This window comes from Sciurus vulgaris, assembly GCF_902686455.1.
Source record: "Sciurus vulgaris genome assembly, chromosome: 1".
NCBI classification, from domain to species: domain Eukaryota; kingdom Metazoa; phylum Chordata; class Mammalia; order Rodentia; family Sciuridae; genus Sciurus; species Sciurus vulgaris.
Window position 1 is genome coordinate 48,549,385 of NC_136461.1, and position 25,408 is coordinate 48,574,792.

The 25,408-nt window shown below is 37.1% G+C and overlaps 1 protein-coding gene across 4 annotated transcripts in view; it reads right to left on the reverse strand.

The window, feature by feature from the left end:
- The window catches only part of LOC306639994 (uncharacterized protein C1orf87), an 86,159-nt gene that overhangs the window by 12,025 nt on the left and 48,726 nt on the right, over positions 1–25,408 (reverse strand). For all 4 annotated transcript variants that reach the window (XM_079103766.1, XM_079103765.1, XM_079103767.1 and 1 more), the window contains exons 8-9: positions 22,581–22,678; positions 6,134–6,198 (exon numbers count right to left, since the gene is read on the reverse strand). In XM_079103766.1, the coding sequence (XP_078959892.1) occupies positions 6,134–6,198; positions 22,581–22,678 (163 nt within the window). The remainder of the gene's footprint in view (positions 1–6,133; positions 6,199–22,580; positions 22,679–25,408) is intronic.

Genomic DNA, 25,408 nt, shown 5'->3' on the forward strand with positions numbered 1-25,408 from the left:
AGGGCTTCCAGTGGATTCTGATGGTTACACAGCCAGCCCTCCTGTCTGCCCCCACTAATGACTTGAAATCAGTGGTCTTCAGCAACGGCTGCATGTTAGAGCCACCTGGGGAGCTTTAAAACTTACTAGTGCTCAGGTGTCACACCAGACCAATTAAATCACAATCTCATGGGGGAGGGGGAGAACCCACTTCAGCACTTTAAAAAAAAATCCCCTAGATGATTCTAAAGTAAAACCAGAATAGAGGACAACTGGTTTAAACAAAGGTTATTGGTCTCATTGGATTTACTGAATGAAGATTTTTGTGAGGAGGAAGCGAATATATGTCAAATATCTACAAATGACAGGCATTTCCCACATTATCTAAAGGATAACCTGGGAGGTAGAAATTATCTCCATTTGACAAATAAAGAGTAGATGAAAGTCAGTGTTTCCAACTCATTCATTCTGAGAATACTTGTTAAGTGCTTTCTAAATGCTAGGCATTGTCCTAGGCACTATGTCACAACAGTGACCAGGAGAGACTCTTCTCATAGCATGTGCATTTCTGTGGTGAGGGCAAGCAGACAGACAGACACAAAAAACAATGCCAGGTCTGATTAAGTGCTGTAAACATGATGTCACTTATGGGGGCGGCAATTATGACACTTACTAACTTCCATAGGGAATTCACCCAAGGCCTTTGAAGAGATGAAAATTAAGTTGAACCCTGAGCAGAGGGGAGTCAAGGGAGTGAGTAAGGAAAATATCTGGGGAAAGATATTTGAGGGAAAAGTTACCGCAAAGGCCAAGGCCTCAAGGCAAGATTGCTCTTAGTACATTCTGAGAGGGGAGTCTAGCTGAGGCAGAAGGAGAAGAGAAGTGGGTTGTGCTCATGGATCTTAAAGTCCTCATGTGCCATGTCATGTGACTGAAGTTGTTGTTTTTTAATTCCCAGCATTCATTTCTTCTCTGGTGATTCTCCCTTTAACCATCTCCTTCTGGCAACAGCAACTGTATTTCGCTTTGGAGGGGTCACTCCACCCTCTTTCCAGTGCTCTGTGGTTTGGTAGGGTTGATCTCCAGTTCCACCTCCAAGCTGGGTCTCTGATTACTTTAAGCCTGTCATTGTATCCTCATCTCAATCTTGGGTGGACATAAAACTCCACCAGAGCTTCTGGGATGAGAGACGATAACTGCCGCTTGGATAGTAAAGTTTCCTCCATCTTGGCATCAGCAGCACCTACCAAAATAGTTCTGTAAGACATGATGGTCCTCGCTACTTTAGCTTTTCTACTACTGTGAAAGGAGTGCTTGGAGTAGTCAGGAGAGTCACATAAAGCCCCGGAATGATGCCAACACCAGATAAAGCAGAACAGAGAGCCATAAAGGAGGAAAGCAGATTTTGACATTTGAATGGCTAGATCAAAGACCTTGCTGCTAGTAGACATTTCAGTCAAATAATCCAAAATATCTTTATTGTCTAAACCAATCGAGTTGGCTTTTATATCCATTTAATATAAATAGTTGTAACTAGTAATTAGTATGGATTTTATTCCTTAATGAAAGAGAGGCCAACTTGTCACCTTTTTCTGTATTGTATCTACAGTGATAGGTTTTTATGAAATGATTGAGGGGGCTCGATGAACCTTTGTGACTACCTTTCATTCCCTCCAAGTTTTCCCCTCCAGGTTTTCTGCAGCTCTGACCCTTGCTTACTGATTTTCCTTCTTCCTCTTCCTTACTAGGTCTCTGAAATGAGGAGATTCAAATTTGGAGTGGTACTTAATTTTTGTGAAATACCTTAGACCTTAGACCATACCCATGTTTGGTGGATCCTAAGCTTTTTTTATTTGTCTTAATGGGAGTTCATAGCATTTCTTGGATCTGTGGCTTGAGGTCCTCCATCACTTTTGGAAACTTCTCCAAATTTCCTCAAATATTGTTTCAGTTCTATTCTTTTCCTCTTGTACTTCTATGATTTCAGTTACATATATGTTGGATGGTGTCACCATTTCCTAGATAGCTCTTACATAGTGTTTTTTTCATACATTCCATCTTTATTTTTCATTGATGCTTCAATATGGATATTTTCTGCTGAACTATATTTCAGTTCACTAACCCTCTCTTCTGCTCTGTTGAATATTCTCTTAATCTTATTTTTTAAGTTTTAAAAGTATAATTTTAATGTTTTCCAGTCTAGATATTCCATTCAATTCCTTTTATAGGTTCAAATTCTTTTTTCATTTTTTTAAATTTTTACATACTGCATATTGACTCATTGTACACAAATAGGGTTCACCTTTTGGTTTCTATGGTTGTGCATGATGTAGATTCATACCATTCGTGTAATCATATATGTACATAGGGTAATGATGTCTGTCTCATTCCACCATTTTTCATACCCCCCTCCCTCTCATTTCCCTCTACATAATCTGAAGTTCCTCCATTCTTCTCTCTCTCCCCACCCCCCACCCCCATTATATATCATCATCCACTTATCAGGGAAAACATTTGGCCTTTGTTTTTTTGGGATTGGCTTATTTCACTTAGCATGATATTCTCCAATTCCATCCAGTTATCTGCAAATGCCATAATATTATTCTTCCTTATGGCTGAATAATATCCCATTGTATATATATACCACAGTTTCTTTATCCATTCATCTGTTGAAAGGCATCTAGATTGGTTCCACAATCTAGCTGTTATGAATTGAGCTGCTATAATTAGCACACTGCTTTCCAGAGTGGCTGTACCAATTTGCAACTCTACCAGCAATGTAAAAGTGTACCTTTTATCCACATCCTGAGAAAGCATTTGATAGAATACAGCATTCTTTCATGCTTAAAACACTAGAAAAAATAGGGATAGTAGGAACATACCTCAAATTCTTTTTTAAAAATTCTCCATTTTTTATTCATTTTCTTTAACGTAATTAATTATAGTTATTTCAAAATCTATTTCCTGCTTGCATTGTTACTGATAATTTTTAACAGAAGTTGAAAACTTATATGAGACACACAGAGCTTTTGTGTGACGTTACTTTCTTTCACAGATAACCTTTTCATCTTCTGTTTGGTAGTTAAATTTAAATCCCAAATAAAAGTCTTCAAACAAATATTGTTATATATGTTATTTTATCTGCTAGTTGTTCTTGCAAAGAGCTTTGATCAGCTGCAAATAAGTTCAATCTTGTCATTAGTGCAAATCACAGATATGAATAGTTATGTGAAAACCATATATATACATTAAAGAATAAGTTCACAGGATTTTTATAATTACAAAGGAGATAAAAGTTATTAAAAAGGGAGCATATATAAAATGAGTCATTTAAATCAGTTATTGTAGCATTTTTGAGTCAAAAGGGATACTTAAAATGAAAAAATGTACGATTCTACATACACATGAGTAAGTTTCTTTTTTTGTGTGTGTGCATCCTCTTCCCTTTTATAACACTTGATTGTGGGCAAGAGAACAGACAAATAAAACGGCTCACTCAGTACTTAAGAACAATTAACCATCATAGCTCTAGTGTAAAGAAATGGGAAGAGACTGAGATACTAAGTCAGTAAGCAGTAAACTATCACACAAAGCAACAACAGCAACATCACCTCAACAACCTTATTATTCTGGAGAGTCTTACATTGACTAAGAAGTTAGCAAAACCAGGAACAGTGGTGCATGCCTGTAATCCCAGTGGCTCAGGAGGCCAAAGCCAAACTCAACAACCTAGCAAGGCTCTAAGCAACTCAGTGAGACCTTGTCTCCAAATAGAAATATAAAGAAGGACTGGGGATATGGCTCAGTGGTTAAGTGCTCCTGGGTTCAATTTCCAGTACCCCCCAAAAAAAGAGAAAGAAAGAAAGAAAGAAAGAAAGAAAGAAAGAAAGAAATGATATATTGCCTATTATGTGTATCAGACTCAGTCACCCTATGAGATCAACAGAACAGATTTTCTTCCTCTGCCTTTTTCCTTCCTTCCTTTTTTCCCTCTCTCCTTCCCTCCCTTCCTTCTTCCTTAATTTCTTTCTCTCTCAGTTTTAGATATGAGAAAAAAAATAATTTGGAGTTAAGTAAAATAAATGATTCATACAAGGTGGTTTAGTTACAAAAGTAAGACTTCAACCTATATTTTACATATTTTTTTAGCTATGTTATATGCTATAAGCTAGAATGTGCTACCCAACATTTATATGTTGAAGTTCTAATGCTCAGTACTTTGGAATGTGACTGTGTTTGGAGACAGCATCTTCAAAGTTGAATAAGTTAAAATGAGATTGTTAAGGTGAATCCCAATCCAATCTGACTGGATATTCTTATAAGAAGAGGCAATCTGGACACTGAGCGACAATGGGGAAACACGCACACAGAGGAAAGGCCATGTGAGGATACAGCAAGCATCTGTCCAGAACTGTGGCATGGTTTTCAACATTCTGAGCACTAGCTATGTGTGAAACCTCAGAGGTTAGGTGAAGAGCCACAAGGCATCCCGTCAGTGGCCTCAGCATTGACTACATGGTGTTTTTTAAGAGATCCAAGCACAGCTACCTTCTTCCAGGTCTGAATTTCAAATGAAGTGACACTTTCAGAACCAACTGTGTGTCACCTTCTGAAATCTTTTTTCTATGTACTTGGCATTTTCTTAGATCCTAGAACCAACTGCATAGTGGCACTAGCTCCTAGATTTTGATATAGTACTGATTTCTCCGTGTTCCTTCAGCTTGCAGGTTGAAGCTGCTTCCTACAGCTACTAAGGTCTGGATTACCTCATTGTAGTGGGTTGAATTGGGTCCCTCCAAGATATGTTCATGTCCTTTCCACTGGTATCTGCGAATCTGCCTTTAGTTGGAAACAGTCTTTGGAGATGTAATCAAGTTAAGGTGAGATCATTCTAACTTAGTGTGGGCCTTAAATTCAATGACTGGTGTCTTTATAGGAGAAAGGAGAGGGATATTTGGATACAGAGACATAGAGGTGACATGAAAAAAGCTACATAAAAACACAGACCAAGATTGGAGTTATACAGTAACAAGCCAAGAGAGGCCTGGGACTACAGAAATTCAAAGAGGCAAGAAAAGACGCTTTCCTAGAGTCTTCAGAGGGAACATGGGTCTAATAACACCTTGATTGCATACTCCAGTCTCCAGAACTGTGTGAGAAGACATACCTGCTTTTTCTGTAATTTGTTACAGCAGCTTGGTAAAACAAATAAATTCACCATCCCCTTTTTAATTATTTCAGTCTCGTGATAGTTACATAACCAATCTCCTATAATGAATTCCCTCTGTTTGAAATACCTAGTAAGTTTTCTGTTTTTCTTGAATGCAGACTGATATATCTATCCCCCAACACACACACACACACACACACACACACACACACACACACAAACAATTTGCACCTTATATTTTGATTAAAATGGTAGTCTGTGTTTGATGGATGTCATAAATAGAGAAACTAGAAAAGTGGATTAATATTAATGCATATTTTTTCACCTGTCATATTTAAAACTTCTAAATTGTTAAATATTTTGCCCAATTCATCTTCATAAATTCTCTTAATAATATGTCTTGGTAATCTTCCTGTAGTAGTTTGGTCGTGTTATTTTACAAGTACATAATTTTACCAATTAGTTGTGTTGTAATTTAACTAAATGGTCCCTAAATGATCATTTCATTTTTTCCATTTAAAAAAATTACCAAAGAATGCTGCACTAAATATACACATACCACATACATATGTAACCATATGTGTGTGTGCATACACACATACAAACATACATCTTGAAAATTTTTGGTGAGACCAGTAGAATAAATACCTGGTAGCAGGATTCTAGATCAAAGGTACTATGCCACTGAAATTCTAATAATACCAACTTATTTGGTAAGTGTGCTGCATTTATCTTAAAGGACTACCTCTAGAGTATGCCTTATGATAAAACTTGGAGAATTATGCTTTTATAACCCAGCTGGCCTAGAAGAATATGCATTAAGGCAATTCCCACTCCTATTTTTTCTTCACTGGTGAGCCATCTACATTTCTGGGAGGAATGAAATGAAGTCCAACAAGAAAACCACTCATGCTAAGCAGTACTATTAACAGTAGCGCTGGGAAATGGGAGATCTCTCAGAAGCAACAAAATTATGGAACTCACCTGGAGGCAAATCAGACGACAAATCAGAAGAAGCTCTGCTCAGCAACTCAACAAAATTCTGCCATCTGTGTAAGAAAAGGAAACATAATATTGCTGATCAGTATCATTGCCCTGGAAGAATATGCAGTGAAACTCTAAGGTTATTTGAGAATTTTTTGATACCTGCATCACTCCCGGTTCAACATAGTAAATAAACTGATTTATTTCTATTAGAACGGGAACAGTATAGGGAATTGAGTCCCCCCTCCCAATTATTGCAGGGCTAGGAGACTGTAGATTAGGGTTCACTGCTAAGAATAGGGTCAGGACAGCAGATGTGGTCCAAAGATCAAGGAACTACAGGAGAATCTGGCTGAGATCTCAGTTGCCCCTATTCATGAAGTTGGTGACTGCAGTCCCAGGTGCATTCTGGCCACTGGGAAAACTAATATAAGCCAGTTTCTGGAGTAGCTACTGTTGTAAGAAACTAAGTAACTAAACTGGCTCTACACTATTATCCCTCCACCCACTCTTCTGACTCTCAAATCTTGTCTAATTGTATTTCACTAATATAAATCAAATCAGTTTTGAAAACTTTGTGTCAAGGGGATTTCAGAAATGTTCCTTTTGGTCTTCAGGAATATGGAAAAATTGCAACACAGGGGATAGATATCAGTGTTAGGGGAGAGATAAAGGGGATAGATAAATATTATTTAGTAGGTAATATGTAGTGAGTTGCCCAAGAAGAAATTGCATTGAGCAGTATGTCTGCAAGCACCAATCAAGTAGTTATTTAAAGCTTAAAAAGTACTCCAGCAAAACTTTGGCAGTACAGATTACTAATATTTGTTTGCTGTTATGGTTTAGATATGAGGTGTCCCTCAAAAACTCATGTGTGAGACAATGCAAGTAGTTTTAGAGGTGAAATGTTTGGGTTATGAAATCCTTCAACCTATTAGTGAATTAATTCTCCGATAGGAATTAACTTAGCGGTAACTGTAGGCAGGAAGGGTGTGACTGGAAGAGGTGGGTCCCTGGGGGCGTGCGCCTTTAGGGTTTATATTTTGTCTTTGTTAAGTGGAACTTGCTCTCTGCTTTCTGGCACCATGTCCCCAGCTGTTTTTCTCTGCCATGCATTTATGCCATGATATTCTGCCTCATTCCAGATCCTGAGTAATGAAGTTAACAATCATGGACTGAGACCTCTGAAATCATCTGTCCCCAAAACTTTTTCATCCTCGTTTTTTTGGACCTTTTGGTCATAATAGCGAAAAAGCTAACTGAAACACTTGCCTAATATCCACCCTCTATTTAAATATGAATTTTTTTTTCTCTGTAGTATTAAGTACCCACTTTCCTTCTATACATATTTTGGTTAGGAGTATATTTAAAATCTCATATCCTGCTTCTGCCAGTGTCCAGACCCATTTTATCTAATTAATCTCAATCTATCGTTTACTTTATCCCTCCCCTTTCCCACCTCTTTTCTGTTTCTTCTGTTTTTTTTTTTCTGTCTCAATCTCTGTCATTCATTTTTGGTCCTGGTCCTTCTTTTTTTTTTTCTTCTTTTTTCTTAGGGTGGGTACTGGGAATTGAACTCAGGGCACTCGACCATTGAGCCAACTTCCCAGTCCTTTTTTATATTTTATTTAGAGACAGGGTCTCACTGAATTGCTTAACGCCTTGATTTTGCTGAGGCTGGCTTTTAACTGGAGATCCTCCTGCCTCAACCTCCCTAGCCACTGGGATTACAGGCGTGTGCCACCACATCTGACTGGTTCTGGTTCTTCTTGAAGGTTTATTTTTTTTCCTCAATTTTCTGAATTACTTAATATTCTTTAAAAATAGTTCTTTTTTTCCTCCACTAGTGTTAGCAAAAGACAGGCTTTTTTTTTTTTTTTTGATTAGGAACCAAACTGCAAATAATACGAATTTTTATCTTTGTTTTGCCTATCATAGCAAGTTCAGCAAAAATAAAGAGGGAGTTTTGAAATACTTGTCCTGGGTTTTCTCAAAAAGTTCTAATGTCTTGTGGTTTTATTCTCCTTATATAAAAATGATTTCTTAAATATGTGCCTAATTCATTTTGCTTTCCATCATAAAACTTATTCTATACACGATATCAAGAGTCAGAAACATTTTTTGGTCAATATATGTGTTCTGATACTGAGTTTTGGAAATGTGACCTTCAGAGTGTCATGTCACTTTCGGCATATGAATAGACAAGGTGTGGCATGCAGTATGACAAGTCAGATAAGCTGGCGACTTTATCAGCTGCTGCGGATGTAGGAAGGTAAGAGAAAACTGGAGAAGGAAGTAGCACTTTTCAGAAATACTGATAATCATACAAAGATATGACATTAGCACAGTTCTGAAAATAAACTTCAAAGAAGTATTTCCTGTCGTCTGCACTTCCTACAATGGCTTTCTAGACCCTCTTAGGAAGACTAGGCTTATGCCTAGACTACCTTCCCACTCTTTGATAAGAAAATTCAACAACCCAAAGCCTAGATCCATTAATGTTCACACACTGTCTATTATTTTCAGGATTGTCAGGAGTTATCAGGTAGTGATCTTCTAGATGTCATATGTGAGCTGAGGTCCTTGGATAAAATGGCACCATGAACTCTCCTGCTTTCTTGATCATATGCTGAGAGAGGGGTAAGAAGATTGTGGGAAATTTTCCAAGTATTGAATTTGAGCATTGTCTGATTTAAATGATTATAAGACTTAGGTGACTAATAACATTCTGAAGATTCTTCTAGTGAAATATTTCCTTTCTCTCCATTTCTTTACATTACTACAAGATCTTCAAAGAGACACTCATGATTTAAATGTGGGAATGGGTTCCACCGTCAGGAGTGACAGTGTCAAGTCAGAGAGGTCAGGACTAGAGGAGAAGACCTGTGAGCCTAGTTCTAGATTCAGGTCAACCTGAGTTCAAACTCTAACTTCAAGAGTCTGTCAAGTTAACAGCATTTAGTGAGTGTTCTGAGTACTTTCTGTTCATTATTTCATTCAATGGAGATAACCATCCTATTAGATAAATAAATGACTTGACCAAGGACACATGGGTCACAGGGACAGCCAGGACTACACCCTGATTGTCTCATCCCAAATCCATACGGATTTATGCAATTCGGCTTCAGTTACATATTTTTCCTCTTTGAAATTCCATGGACATGGCTTCAGAGTCTTCTAACATTATCATTGCCGAGACTATCTGAGGACAGTTGGGTTTCTGTTCACTGATAATTATATTTTTCCTATTATTTGCTTTAGTTTAGTTTTATTTTGTTTTGGGCCAAGATTTTTGACTTATTATCTTTGTCTTAATATTGCAAAAGTTTAATAGGGATAGACATGAGTACATTTTTAAAATACATAATTTAGCTGCGATCATCGTGAGACCTTTTCACCCTGTACACTTTCTTTGTCAGCAGGTGGACAAAATTGTTTAGTTGTGGACATTGTTTGAGTGGGTCCCCCAAGGATTCATCTGCTGGAAGCTGGGTCCTCAGTGTGGAGGTGATGAAGCAGTAGAACTCTGAGAGGTGAAATCATCTAGTGGAAAAGGATTAGGTAACTGAAAGCATCTCCTTAGGAAGGGATTAGTGTAGTTCTGGGAATCTGGTTAATTCCCATGACAGTGAGTTGTTCCAAGACTGTCCTCCTCACTCACTAGCCTGTGGTCTCACCATGTGATCTCTTGCTCTCACGGATACTACCACGAGGATGCCATCTGCTATGGTACAGTACAGCCAAGAGGATCCCACCAGAGGTCCAACAGATGGGGCTGTTCCATCTTAAACTTTCAGGCTCTAATACGGTCAGCTCAATAAGCCACTTTTCTTTATCAAGTACCCAAATGCAGATATTTTGTTATAGCAACAGAAAATGAACTAATATAGTTGGGACTTTCATTTTTATTTTTACTCCAAATTTTTCTAATTTCCTGTTCCATAATACCAAGTCCTCTTAGATTGGATCTCTATTATTATTATTTTATATCTACCACTCTCTCATTGTCTTCTCTGTTCTTTTACTTTTTCCTACATTTTGCAGAAGTCCCTTAAGTTTGACATTACACATTTTCCTCTAGTGTTAATCTCACTTTTTATTGATTCCTGGTTACCTTTTAATTTGCCTAGTGAAGTTTTAGCTTCCTTGATACCATCCGTATTTCCCCAAATTCTTTCTAATTTCTTGTGCTTTTTAAATTTGATTTTTATAGATTTTTAAAATCTCATTACACTTATTACTTTCTAATTCAATTCAATAGAGGACATGACTTCTTATATACTACATAGAATCACTGTGTTTTCCTAAATTATTTTTCTAATTTCTAGAGTAGATCATTTTCTAAGCTTTGTTGAGATTTGGAGCCTGCAGGCTGATGATTTCCTTTCATGTTCTGCAGTATTTTCTTAAATGTTGGTACTTTCTCCTTACTGGGCTTCAAATGAGGGTCTCCCCACATTCAATATGACCCACAGCTGAGCTGTCTTGCTTTCCTGTGACTGTGTTCCCTGCTCACGTGAACTCAGTCAAACACAGATGGCAACCCCATCCCTTACTGGTTTCTTGTAGACATTCTCCTCATGCACCTTGGTAGAATGGAGGTGGGATCTTCTCACCACATTCGTTGGGTACCAGACACTTCCGATAGATGTAGTATGTCCTACTTTATATTTTCTAGTTTAGAATAAACAACTACCAGGAGTCTCCCTTTCTCCTAACCCACATGACTAAATTTTCAGGAATTAAACTTCACCATGTGCAAACACTGTACATAAACTAGGTTTCCCTTCCCCCCTTGCTCACCCCAACTTTTTACTCTATCATTTTGGCCAGTTGTACAGAATATATCTGTATCTCTGAATAGGTACAGGAAGTGATGTGTGGGTAAATACATAGATGTGTCTCCTTGGGCAGGGAAGGGAGGGGAGAGAGAAGCAGGGAACAGTAGAACTTAGACCACTATCATAAACAGCATATTTGCAATTTTCTAGTTGGTTAAGAGCGTGGTCTCCACACCAAAGGGAGGGCTGTGGTGAAGGGAGGAAATATCTTCTGCCTTCCACACTTCTTACAGGTAGTCAGGGTGAAGTGTAGGGTAGGCAACTTATCGATTTTCCTGAATTACATTACATAGAGGAGGTTCCTGCTAGATCCTGACACTATAGTTCCTGTTAGTGAGTTTTGCTGCTTGTGAGTTTCAGGCCTTTTTCTTTGTTGCTGCTTTTTTAAAACATTTTTTTCTATTTTTACAGACTGCATTTTGATTCATTGTACACAAATGGGGTACATCTTTTCATTCAATGGTTGTGCACAATGTAGATTCATACCATACATGTACAAAGTGTAATGATGTCTGTCTCATTCCACCATTTTTCATACCCCCGCCTCATTTCCTTCTATTTAAGCTAAAGTTCCTTTATTCTTATCTCACCCCCACCCCCTTACCCCCGTTATATACCATTATCCACTTATCAGGGAAAACATTTGGCCTTTGGTTTTGGGGGTTAGGAATTTTAGTCAGTGCTGTTAGGCAGATGCCTTTTGATTCAAAAATCCTTGAATGTAAAAACAAAACAAACCTAAATATAAAAAGCACACAAGACATTGGTTGTTTTATTGAAACACCCTTGTAGTCTTGATAAAGCTAGTTTCAGGGGGTGTGTTCTTTTAGAAACATCATAAAAGCTACGTCAAAAGGTATGCCAGAAATCACCTCCCAAGTCCATTACCTTTCTTCACCTCCTGAAATGTATGCTACAGTCATGAGGAACATTTTGTGGTAATCCAAACTTGCCAAGCTTGGTTTGCCTTTCTGTCTTGGCACATCCTGTTCCTTCTCTCTGAACTACTTCTTCCATCTCTCACCCTGTTAGCTCCTATGAATCCCATTAAGCTCAGTTGAGACATAGCATAGAATAGTGCTGAGAAGTCAACTCTGTCCAGACTGCCAGAATCAGAAATTAAGTCCCATGATTTAAAGAATTTAGCCATTGTAACCATGTCTTTCAGAATCCTGAAATTCCTGAGTCTAGTGGAAGGGTCACAGAATATGCCAGATGGAGAAGGCAGGTAGGAAGAAGGTTGCTTAGGAGTGAACTGGCCTAGGACCTTATTAGTTTGCAAGGACTATGGTATGGTCTGAGTATATGGAAATCTTTACCCCACAGGTATCAGGAGGTTGGGAGTCTTTTAAAAGTGATTAGGTTATGGGGCAGAGCCCTCTTGAATGGGATTAGTGTCCATATAAAAGAAGCCCAAGAGAGACACCCTCATCCTCCCTGCCACGTAAGGTCACAGTGAGAAGGAAGCCATCTAGGAGGAAGCAGAACCTCCCCAGACACTGAATCTGCCCACATCCTGGACTTCCCATCTCCAGAACTGTGGAATAAAAGACTGTTTTGTTTTGTTTTTTTTTTTTTTTCAATGAACCACCCAGTCTATGGTGTTTTGTTATGGAAGCCCAAACAGACTAAGACAGGCTGCCACGGGACACCACAGACCATGTGGCTTCAACAGAATTTTCTCACAGTTTTGGAGCACAAAAGTCCACAACTGAGGTATGGGCAGAGGACAAGAGATACCCAATTCCTCAGACCCAAAACTGTGTTCAGCACCAAACCTAAGTGTGAAGCCAGCACTGGGACTCCCAGTTTTTCCCCAAACCCTGTGCCTAGCCACATGTAAGTTTCTGAATATTGTAGGGCAAGTAGGAAAGTTGCTATAGTGTAGTGATTAAACCCCCAGACTCTGAAACTGGAGGACCTGCATTTGGCTTAGCCTTATTGATGAATTCAGGTATTGATTACATATAGATTTTAATCTCTCTGTGTTTTCTCATTTGAAAAATAAGAGTGCCCACCTCATGGGGCAGGTGCAAGGATTAAAAGAATTAATATTTATAAGGCACTTAAAACATTTCTTGAAATACTTTTAGCACTAGGTAAGTGTTGGCTATAACTAATAATAATAACAATTTTATTAGCATTATTATTATTATTATTATTATTATTATTATAATGTGGACTAGAAAAGCCAGGTATGATTTCTATAGCATAGCCAATAGGCAGACCATACCACATCCCTAATAGCTCTTTGCTAACCCTTTCCTATTTCCTTTACAAAGTAATTGCTGAATCAGACACCTCATGTTTCCTTTATCTCCTAAAATCCTCTGGTAGTTCCTGGGATTAGCAAAACGGGTCCTTTTCAACCTAATTGCACTCTCAATAATGGGCCAGATGTGTCTGATAAGTCCTACTTGTGGCTGTGTCAATTGCTCCATCTATTCACGTTGCTTCCATAGCAGCTTCATTATTTCCCCCTCACCCCCAACACAATTTGGCTCACGTGCACGTGTTTTAAACTGGTTTGAAGCATTTAATTTTGCCAATACAATTTTAGAGTATTAGTTTGCCTCCTGTTCTCTCTCTGCTCTTCTTAATTACCACTTATTACAAAGTCACACAGAAACATTAAATGCAAAATCTGACTTACACATTCCTGGCCAAGAACAGGGATAATAATTTCTACCAACACAACCTGAACTCATTTTACATAAGGGTGATTCAGAGTCGAGATTTGAAATCATAATCAAGTCTTTCTCAAAATCGCCTTACCCTGGCAGTCATTCACTAATGTCACTGCTAATTGGTAGGCAAATGGCAAAAAACAAAATCTCAATGTTAAAAACAACAACAACTTTGTTACAGGGCTCACAAAATTGCTCTCCTTGTCAGCTCTTGCAACATGACAGTTTAAGAAGGGAATGCAGCTCATTTTATTTGGTTAGATGGGGCTAATCCCACATCACCATAATCCCTCCTGATGTTTTATTGATTCTAAAGGACATTTAATCAGGAAGCAGCTCAGCACTAGAATCCTGCTAATTAGCAAGCAGCCACATTCCAAATGGGTTCCCAATTGAACAGCAGATTAATGGACAATATGTACTAAAATAATGATTCGTGCATTCAGCTCCTAAAATGTGTGTCTAAATTGCATCTTTAATCTCTTAAGGATATAGATTTGCATACAAAGCCCTTAACGAAATGGATTTAATTCAACGGAAGAAGCTTTAGCCAATGACTGTTTAAGGATGAAACAGGTTTATCTCATATAAATGCAATTCTTCTTTGTTTCTCATGGTTTTGATGTCCTTGAATATTCAAAGGTCAAAGACAGGTAAATAAAAAAATTAACATGCTTCTCCGATTTTTCACAAAAGCAGTGGAAATTGAGAATATTGATAGAATAATAAGCAGCCTCCCCTCACTTGCCCCTTAGTCTCTCTTGATCTCATATTCTGAATTCCTGGAATATTGATTTGCATCCCAACTTTTAATCAAACTAATGTCTATTGAGTCTCCACTACATACCAGGGACAATGTGAGCTTTGAAAAACGCTCTTTCTCCCTTTAGTTTGGAGCCTCTGGGGACTCTCAATTTCAACTTCCTGGTTTTCTATTTAGCTCTGAGCTCACTCTTCTGCACTTCCAGTTTAACTACTTCTCTTACCTTCACTCAAACACCACTCCCTAGGTTTTAGAGTAGGGACATTCTCATATCCAAAGCTGTTCCACTGGAAATTCATTGACTGCATTCAAACTCTTGGCCTCATTATTCATTTAATCACTGACTGATACTCCCTGCTATGGTTTGGATATTAGGTGTCCCCCAAAAGTTCATATGTCAGACAATGCAAGAATGTTCAGAGGTGAAATGATTAGACTGCAAGAGCTATAACTTCATCAGTGGTTTAATCAGCTTGAATGGATTAATTGAGTGGCTACTGTGGGCAGGTATGGTGTGACTGCAGGAGTAGGCCACTGGTGAGTGGAGCTCTTTCTGCTTCTTGGCTGTCATGAACTGAGCAGGTTTCCTCCACTGTGCCCATCCACCATGATGTTCTGCCTCATCTTGGACCCAGAACAATGGAGTTGTCTGACCATGGACTGAACCTTTGACACCATGAACCAACATAAACTTTTCCTCCAAGTTGTTCTTGTCAGGTGTTTTGGTTAAAGTGACACAAAGCTGACCCAAACACTCCCCATAGCCTTTACTCTGCTTTATTTTTCTGCTTTACTCTTGTGATCAGGTGATATGCCATATATTCTAACTCACTTATCATTTCCCTTCCCCACTCCAACAGAATATAAGCTTCATGAGGGAAGGGCTTTGTTTTAGATATATCTGTATTCCCAGTGTCTAGAGTAGTGGTTGGTATATAGTAGGCAATCAATAAATGTTAAAATAATGAATAAGCAACTCCATCTAATTCTTACTTATAACTACCAGGTGTCAGTACTGGGCTATATGCTGGGAATATATTGTGAGCAAAGCAGTCATGTTGTTGATCATTAGGGAAGTCACTGTAGAAATTAAACTAACATCAAACAAATAAACACATAATTAAAAGTAGTAGGGTTAGGAAATAAAATGACTGGGATCATTGAGAGTACTCAGCAGAAGGAACCTGACGTTGATGAGATGGTTAGGGAAGGTGTCCTTCAATTTTGATTGTGAACTAGGGACTGGGAAGAATTCACATATTGGAATCCATGAGAACATTTCTGTTTTAGTCAGCTTTTTCACTGCTGTGACTGAAGGACCTGACCAGCACAATCATAGAGGAGGTACCGTTTATTTGAGGGTTTACAGTTTCAAAGATCTTAGTCCGTAGAAAGCTGACTCCATTCCTCAGGGCTTGAGGTGAGTCTGAACATCATGGTGGGAGAGGGTGGCAAAGGGAAGCCCCTCACACCAAGGTGATCAGGAAGCAGAGAGAGACTCCACTTGTCAGATACAAAAATATACCCAAAGTCATACTCCAATTCCCACCTCCTCCAGCCACACTCTACCACTTCAGTTACCACTCAGTAAATCCTGATCAGGGATTAAACCACTGATTGGGTTAAGACTCTTACAACCCAATCATTTCTCCTCTGAATCTTCTTGCATTGTCTCACATGTGAGCTTTTGGGGGACACCTCACATCTAAACTATAAACATTTCAATATACTATGCTTCCCCTAATTTAGTTCAAACACATAAATATTTATGATAATAATATTTATTATGGCAGGCACTGCTGTAGACAGGAGAGCAGGTTAAAAGGAGAAAGAAGTGCAGGGAGGTGATAAATAGAAATAGGGTAGTTAGTGGTAGTCTTGTTTCATTGACAAGGAGACATCTGAGCAAAAACTTGAAGAAAGGGAAGAGGCTGGCAGGAGGATGGCTGGGTCTTAAATAGCATTCCAGGTGGAGAAAACATTTAAAGGATAGGTGCCAAGGTGGATGTTTGCCTGGTCCACCTGAGGAAGACATGAATTACAGTGTAACTGGAACAGAACAGGCAAAGTAGCTTTTAGATGGAGCCAAAGAAATGATGGGGGAGTAGGTCATGTAGAACTCTTTTTAAGAACCTTTTTCCCGCTGAACAAAATAAGGTACTTTTGCAGTCTTTGGAGGAATGATGTGTACCACTTAAGGTTTTTTTTTTTTTAAATTGGTTCCTTTAGTTATAAATGATAGTAGAATCCATTTTGATATAATTATGCAAGCATGGAATATATCTTATTCTAATTAGAACCCCTGATGTACCCCTGTACATCTTGTGGTTGTACAGGATGGTGTAATTCACTATGATGTATACATATATGTACATAGGAATATTATGTCAGATTTATTCCACTGTCTTTCCTTTTTGTATCCCCATTCCCTTTCCTTCATTCCCCTTTTTCTCATCTATGAAACTTCTATTCTGCTCTCACCACTTATTGTGGGGTACCTTCTATGTATCATTTGACCTTTGGTTTGGGGGGATTGGCTAATTTCACTTAGCATAATAGTCTCCATATCCATCCATTTACTGGCAAATGTCATAAAGTCATTCTTAATGATTAAGTACTATTCCATTGTGTATATATGCTACATTTTTTTTTTTTCTATCCAGTCATCTCTTGAAGACCACCTAGGTTGGCTCCCTAGCTTAGCTCTTGCTATAAACATTGATGTGACTTCATCACTGTAGTATGCTGATTTTAAATCTTTTGGATATATACCAAAGAATGGGATAACTTGGTCAAATGGTTGTTCTATTCCTAGTTTTTTGAGTAATCTTATTGCTTTCCAGAGTGGTTGCACCAACTTGCAGTCTCACCAATGTATGAGTATACCCTTTTCCCCACATCCTTACTGATATTTACTGTTTCTTGTATTCTTAATAATTGCCATTCTGACTGGGATGAGATGAAATTTCAGTGTAGTTTTAATTTGCATTTCTCTAATTGCTAGAGATGTTGAACATGTTTTCATATATTTGTTGACCTTTCATATTTCTTCTATTAAGAAGAGTCTGTTCAGTTCCTTTACCCATTTACTGAGTGGGCTATTATTATTATTATTATTATTATTTATTATTATTGTTATTGTTATTATTATTTTGGTGTTAAGTTTCTTGAGTTCTTTGTATATCCTGGAAATTAATGCCCTATCTAAGATGCAAGTGGCAAAGATTTCTCCCATTCTGTAGACTGTCTTTTCATGCTCTTGATTATTTACTTTGTTGTGAAGAAGCTTTTTAGTTTGATGCCATCCCTTTATTGATTTTTTCTTTTATTTCTTGCACTTTAGGACTCTAGTTAAGGAAGCCAGTTTCTCAACTTACATGTTGGAGTGTTGGGCTTACATTTTCTTCTTGTATGTGCAGGATTTCTGCTCTAGTTCCTAAGACTTTGATCCATGTTGAGTTGAATTATTTGCAAGGTAAGAGATAAGGGTTAAATTTCATTCTACTAACTATGGATTTCCAGCTTCCCCAGGCCATTTGTTGAAGAGGCTACCTTTTCTCCAATATGTTTTTGGCACCTTTGTCTAGTATGTGGTATTTATTTATTGTGAATATGTGTCTGTGTCTTCTATCCTCTTCCATTGATCTTCTTTCCTGTCTTGGTGCTAAATACCATGCTGTTTTTGTTACTATAGGTTTGTACTATAATTTAGGGTCTGGTAATGTGATGCTGCCTGCTTCACTTTTTTCATTAAGGATTGCTTTGGCTATTCTGGGTCTTTTGTTTTTCCAGATGAATTTTTTTATTACTGCTTTTTTATTTCTATAAAGAACATCATTGGAATTTTAATGGAAATTGTATTGAATCTGTATAGCACTTTTGGTAGTATGCCATTTTGACAATATTAATTCTGCATATCCAATAACATGGGAAGTCTTTTTGGCTTCTGAGGTCTTCCTCAATTTCTTTCTTTAGTATTCTGTAGTTTTATTGTAGAGTTTCCTCACCTTTTTTGTTAGGTTGATTTCCAAGTTTTGTTTTGTTTTTTTCTTTTTTTTGAAGCTATTGTGAATGGGATGATTTTCTTTTTCATCTGATTCATCATTGGAGTATAGGAATGCAATTGATTTCTTGGAATCTACCTTGTCTGATATGAATATAACTGCTCCAACTTTCTTTAGAGTTGGTATGCTATATCTTTTTCTATTCTTTTTTCTTTCGTCTATATGTTTATACCTAAAAAGGGTTATTGTAGAAAGCATTTAATTGGTTCTTCCTTTATAAATAAAATCTGAAAATCTGTGCTTTTTGATTAGTGCATTTGGATCATTTATACTAAATTTAATTATTATTATTATTATTATTATTATTTTGGGGGGTACTGCGGATTAAACTTAGGGGCACTCCACCACTGAGCCACATCCCCAGCCCTACTTTGTATTTTGTTTAGAGACCACCACTGAGCCACATCCCCAGCACTACTTTGTATTTTGTTTAGAGATAGGGTCTCACTGAGTTGCTTAATGCCTGCCTTTTGCTGAGGCTGGGTTTGAACTCCTGGATCAACCTCCTGAACTGCTGGCATTATAGGCATGCACCACTGGGCCTGGCTAAATGTAATAATTGATGTGGTTAGGTTTAAATCCTATCTTATTGATATTTATTTTATATTTGTCACATCTGTATTTTTTGTTACCTTTTCCCCTGTTTATGTTATGTTTTCATTTTAAAGGTTACTTTAGCCTCTTTAATTAATTTATTCCTTCTTCAAAGAAAATTATACGACTGTACTTATAGTACAAAACCATCATCACAGTATTTTATTTATTTTTGCGTTCCCTCTCCTGGTCTTATATGCTATCATCAAGTATTACACTTTTATTTATGTTATAAACTTCATATACAGCATTGTTCTTATTTTTGCTTTAAACATCTAATTCTGTTTTAGTTTTTTTAAAATTAAGCAATATATGTGCTTTTTATTCATCCATATATTTACTATTCCCATTCTCCTCATTCCTTCATATAGATATAGAATTGCGGAAGACTGCTGCTGCTTGCCGGGGCTGCTGCAAGCAGCTCACGCCACTCTTAGGAAAAACCAGGGCTTCTTTGCCCGGCGGCTCCAAGCGGCTCCGCTTATGGAAAGCCGCTGCTCCTCGGGCTTATGGCCGACCAGCAGGACAGAAGACACGTACTCTTTAGAAGTTCATGAAGCAGCTTCCTTTTTATTCCAATAACACCCTCAATATATAAGCAGTCTCATGTATAAGCAATTGTAACCAGATATGTCCATCCAATCCTGTTAAAGGTCAAGCAGTCACTCTTGAGCATACATACAAAGTATACCTGTCCACGTGCTAGGCAGCTGAACTGATTATAATACAGCCAATTGTAAAGCATTCTGCCTTTCTCCATGCATATTCAGAACGCCGTTTGCTCTCTGCCAGTCGCCATCTTTGGATGCCTGTGGTGTAACCCTGGGCCCCGGGTTCCGCCCGCCACATAGAATAATTATTTTTATTCCATCTGAAGGACTTATTAAAGTATTTCTTGTGTTGATCTACAGGTTATTAATTTTCTCCTCTCTTATATGTATGATAAAGTCTTTATGTCAATTTGCTTTGTGAAAGGTTAGTTTCTGAAAAGAAAATTTTAACTGATAGCTTTCTTTCAATAATGTGTAGGTTTCATTCCATTGTCTTATTTCTTACATTGATTCTAGTGAGAAGTCTGTTGTAGTTCTTATCTTTGTCATTTGGTGTTACTTGTTTTGGTCTCTGTGTGCTTTTTAGATTTTGTCTTTATATTACTTTATGTAATTTATATAGAATGATCCCTTGGATGGTTTATTTCAAGATTTCTTTCTTTTTTCCAGGTTCATTGAGCTTTTTGTCTTTGTAGTTTTCTCCAAATTTAGAAAAATTGCAGCTATTCATTGTTCAACATTCTTTTCTATTCTCCTCTCTTTCCCTTTCTGACATTTGAATATCTATACATTAAAACAGTTGATGATGTCACAAAGCTGCAGTAATCCTTTGTTAATTTTTCCTTCATTGTTCTTCACACTGAATTTTATTATGAATAGTGTTTATTTCTGTGTCTTCAAGTTATTTTTATTCCCTGTCTAATTTGCTGTTATTTGTATCAAGAATACTTTAAGCATTATAATTTTTAGATAATTTATTTTATAATAGTTTTAGATATACTAAAAAAATTAAAAATAGAAGAGAGAATTCTCAGTCACCTTTTACCCAGTCTCCATTTTCATCAGCATCTTACATTAGTATGGTACAATTAAGAGCCAATACTATTACATTTCAATTAAATAAAATTCATGATTTATATCCATATACTTAGATTTTGCCTGCTTTTCCTTTTCTTCTCTAGTTTCCATCCTAGCTACTATATTAAATTAAATCTTCTGGTTTCACTATGTTCTTCTTGATAGTGACAATTTCTCAGATTTTTCACATTTTTAATGGCCTTCACAATTTTGAGAAGCACTGGTCAGCTATCCCTGTATTGTGATTAGTTTAATGTTTTTCTTCTTATTATTCTGTGTTTTTTGTTTTGAGGAAGAAGGCATGTGTTTTTCCTACCTAGAAGTTTCCTTTATGTATTTTTTATTTCATTCCATATTTCTCATTATGTTCATTCTGGGAAGATATTTCTTGTATATATGATGTATATGGGGATATGAGGGTAGGAAGGATAGTAGAATGTATCCTATGAACATATATGATTACATAAATGGTGCAATTCTACAACATGTACAACCAGAAGAATGAGAAGTAATACTCCATTTATGTATGATGTGTCAAAATGCCTTCATATATAACTAATTTAAACAATAAAAGTCCTTGTCCACTAATTATATTATCTGTTATTTATGTATATGTCTCTATTGATTTGTTTTTCTCTTAACATTAGGTCATATGTTTCTTCCTTCTTTTTATGTTTGATAATTTTTGTATGTCTGCTAGAAATTGTGAAGTTTACATAATTGATAGAGATTATTTTATTCCTTTAGAAATTTGAGAGCTTTTTTTCTGGATATAGTTAAGTAGTTTGCAAATATTTTTTAAACTTTTAATATATGTGGAGTTTATGTAGGGTAATTTGGCCTCTTTTCAATACAATCAATACCCTTATAAGGACCCTACTCAATGCTACATGTGTTAAGAGGTTTTCTTCATTGACTGTTGGAAAAAATGAACTATTCCTAACACTATGAGAGAGCTAATAATTTTTCTACATCTTTATTTTAGTGTTTCTGTTCTTGGCTTGGGTAGTTTCTTCAAATATATACATTACTCAATACTAACATGAAGTACCAAGGGCAATTCTTGGAAATTTCCAGAGAAATCTCTCTGAGGATTTATTTCCTCCTCTCTTCTTCTCTGTAGTGTGCATTCTATCCTCAGTCTTTCTGACCTCCAAACTCTATTCCTTTAGTTCAAGGAAACTTTTGGGCTCTGTTTGGATTCCCCTCTCCTGTTCAATAAGTTGAACCGATCTCATTGGTTTTCCTTCTCTCAGGAATCACTATTCTATAATGCTTGATGTCCAAAACATTTATTCATATATTTTGTCCTTTTTCTTAGTTCTTAGTAGAATGGTAAATCTAATTCTTGATGATTCATAATGTTCAGTAGGAGAAATTTCCTGCTTTGTTTTTCTATGACCAAGAAAACCCTTTCATCTTAATAAAAGTAAACATTCTTTAACTTGGTTGTCAAGTGACTGACATTATTTGTTCACACATCATAATAGAAGAATGAAGGGATAAAAAGTTGTCTTAGCTTCACAAAATACCACAGGCTGGGTGTCAATAGTTTTTAAAAACATGAATTTGTCTTTCACAATTTGGGGCTAGAAAATCCAAAACCAAAATGCAAGCAGATTTAGTCCTTGGTGAGGACCCTCTTCTTGGTTTATAGATGGTCTTGGCCTTCTTGCTGTATATAGACTCATATGACAAAAGAGGAAGTGCCTCCTCTTCTTGAAAAGACACCAATTCTACCTTAATGACGTCACCTAAATTCTATTATCTTTCAGAGGCCTCAGTCCCCAGTACCATCCCAGTGGGAGTTAGGAATTTATAATTAGGAGTGGGTGTACAAATGTTTACTCTATAACAAAAATCAACTTACTTTATTTCATCTTGAAAACCCAAATTTTGGTGGGTTAGCAATGTTTCCAGCAGGCTCAAGGTCAGGTATAATCCATGTTTCCCACAGATAGCCCTGACCTAGAAATAAGAAAAGATTTATTGAAGTTTCACTAGCATAAAACTAATAATTGAATTTCCTTTCTATAATCAGAGCCTACATGATTTTGATGGCCAATTAATACCCAGGAGTGCATTCTACTGAATATCCTTTAGGACAAGAATATCTAGTTGATTGCTTATAATCAATAAATTTTTATTTAACTGACACAGTTTATAAGTTAGAAGTCACTGGGCTTTCAAATGCTGCTCTTATACTTTGATCAGTCATGAGATGGGTGATCAAGGCCAAGGAATTACCTATACATTATATAGGTACATTGTTAAACATTTTTATATCATCTGCTTAGATTTACAAAACAAGTGTGTTGTACTAACAGGGTCAATGTTACTATCTGTATTTTATACATGAGGAAGCCATTAAGAAAGAGATTATTTCTTGATGTCACATAGCTAATAAATATTTAGAACTTTGTATAGACACCAGATGCTCAAAAAATATTTGTTGATTGAATAGAGTGTCATAGTGGTTCCCGTGTATGTAATATGTTCTAGATCCAGCTAAAAAAACATTTCAGTTCTCAGGTTGGTGGGTGGATGATGCTTAAAATATGCCATATTTTCAGGCATGTGATAGCATATGCTGTGCGTTTATAATAATGGTTCAAAAATAGACTTTGGAATCCAACAAATCTTATTTTGAACACCAGATCTGCTGCCTGTGTCCAATTACTTCATTACTAAATAGGATACTTTCAACTTCCATGAATTCTGTGAAGGTTACATGAGAGAGTGAATACTTAGAATGGCACTTGATTCTTAGCAAGCATTTGAATAGTTTTTGAAATGAAGAAAAGAAGGAAGGAAGTGAAAGGAGAGGGAAAGAAGTGAGTGAGAAGGGGAGAAGAGAAATACAGAGATGGGAGAGGAGTGAGACATGGAGAGAAGGGAGAAAGAAAGAGAAAGAGGAACAGAGAGAGGGAAAGAGAGAGAGGAAGGAAAGTATTAAAGAAAAAATTACCTAATTCAGTGTTTGGACTAATTAGTGGCTACTAAATAGTTCAAAGTAAATTATTGGTAGCTCCTGCTATTATTTTGAAAGGAAGTTCAGTACAGTGAGTATAGTAAGTATATCTTTTAACTTTTATGCTTTAAAACCCTGAGCCCTTGTTGACCCTAGAAAGCTTGCCATTCTTTAGGTTAGCCAATTTCTTTTCTTTTTCTTTGAGGGTATTAGGGACGCTCAACCACTGAGCCACATCCCCAGCCCTATTTTGTATTTTATTTAGAGACAGAGTCCCACTGAGTTTCTCAGCACCTTGCCATTGCTGAGGCTGACTTTGAACTCGAGATCCTTCTGCCTCAGTCTCCCTAGCTTCTGGGATTATGGGCAAGGTGCAAGGTTAGCCAGTTTCTAAAGAGAGAAAGGAACTCATAAGACTTTCAGATGCAAACCAAATTATCCAAAGCCTAGACACCATTCTTTGTTGGGGCTCTCACAGGGCCACTATTTCTCCCTCCTAATCACCTGAGGTCTAGGTGCCAGGGAAGTAGGAACTAATGTCCCAGAGTCACCTGAACTTCTCCAAACTAGCCAATCCTAATCCTGCTTGCCTGCTTTGCTCATTCCTTCTTGAGAAAAACACAACAAGCTCTCGTCCACATTTCCCCTCACTCCTTCTGCCTGCTGACTGTTCTGTGTGGTCCTGTATGGTGTGGCATGCTCCCTCCTTATAGAAATATCAAGGAAAAAATTTTTTTAGTGACAGTTGTCTTCTGATCTGCTGGTCTCACCACATCAGATAATAATAAAGCCTACATTTTAAAACAGTGGCAAAGGTAGGGGAGAGCTCAGTGGTAGAACATTTGCCAGCATGTGGGAGACCCTGGGTCCGATCCCCACCACTAGAAAACAAATAAAATGAAGGAACCATCAGTAACCAAAAGTCCATCTTCACTTGTTGCTATAAAAGGTAAGACACCAAATTTGGGTTTGAAGTTTGCGTGTATTACTTTTTAGGCATAGAGGAATAAAATCAGGGAAGCTGAAAAGAGAAAAATAGAAGATTGCTTGAAACGTGAAAAAGTGGACAGAGTTAACCTGAAGAATAAGGAGCTGGGGAGAAATCCATGGAGAGGAAAATCAAGTGTAAATAAGAACCTGGTGCTATTGAGGAAGGCATGAGTTTTGATGTTATCCAATCTAGTATGGTTCTGTATCCTTTTCCTGTGTGGGCAGTAATTTTCTGTTACTTGCTGTGCTTTCTGACAAGACAGTAGCTTAATCATTGCTGAACCTGTGTTTCATTCATTTTCTTATCACCAGTGCTTAGCAAAGCCTTGAAAAATAAAGGCTCTCCCATCCAAGTACTAACCAGACCTGACACTGCTTAGTTTCCAAATCAGAAGAGAATAGTTGAGTGAAACAGACATTATTACCTCATGTACATATATGACTGCAAGAGCGATGTGATCCTACAATATGTACAATCAGAAAAATGAGAAATTATACTAAATTTATGTATGATTTATCAAAATGCATAAATGCATTCTACTGTCATGTATAAATAATGAGAACAAATAAAAAATTAAACAAAAATAAAGGATCAACCATTGAATACATGGATGAATGAGTGGGTTAATGAATGAGCTGAAGTCACTGGAGAGTGGAGTGTGTGTGGGTGGAGGCTGGCATAAAACAAAGAGAGGTAGAAATTGGATGCATTATACCATTTTACTCCACAAATAAAA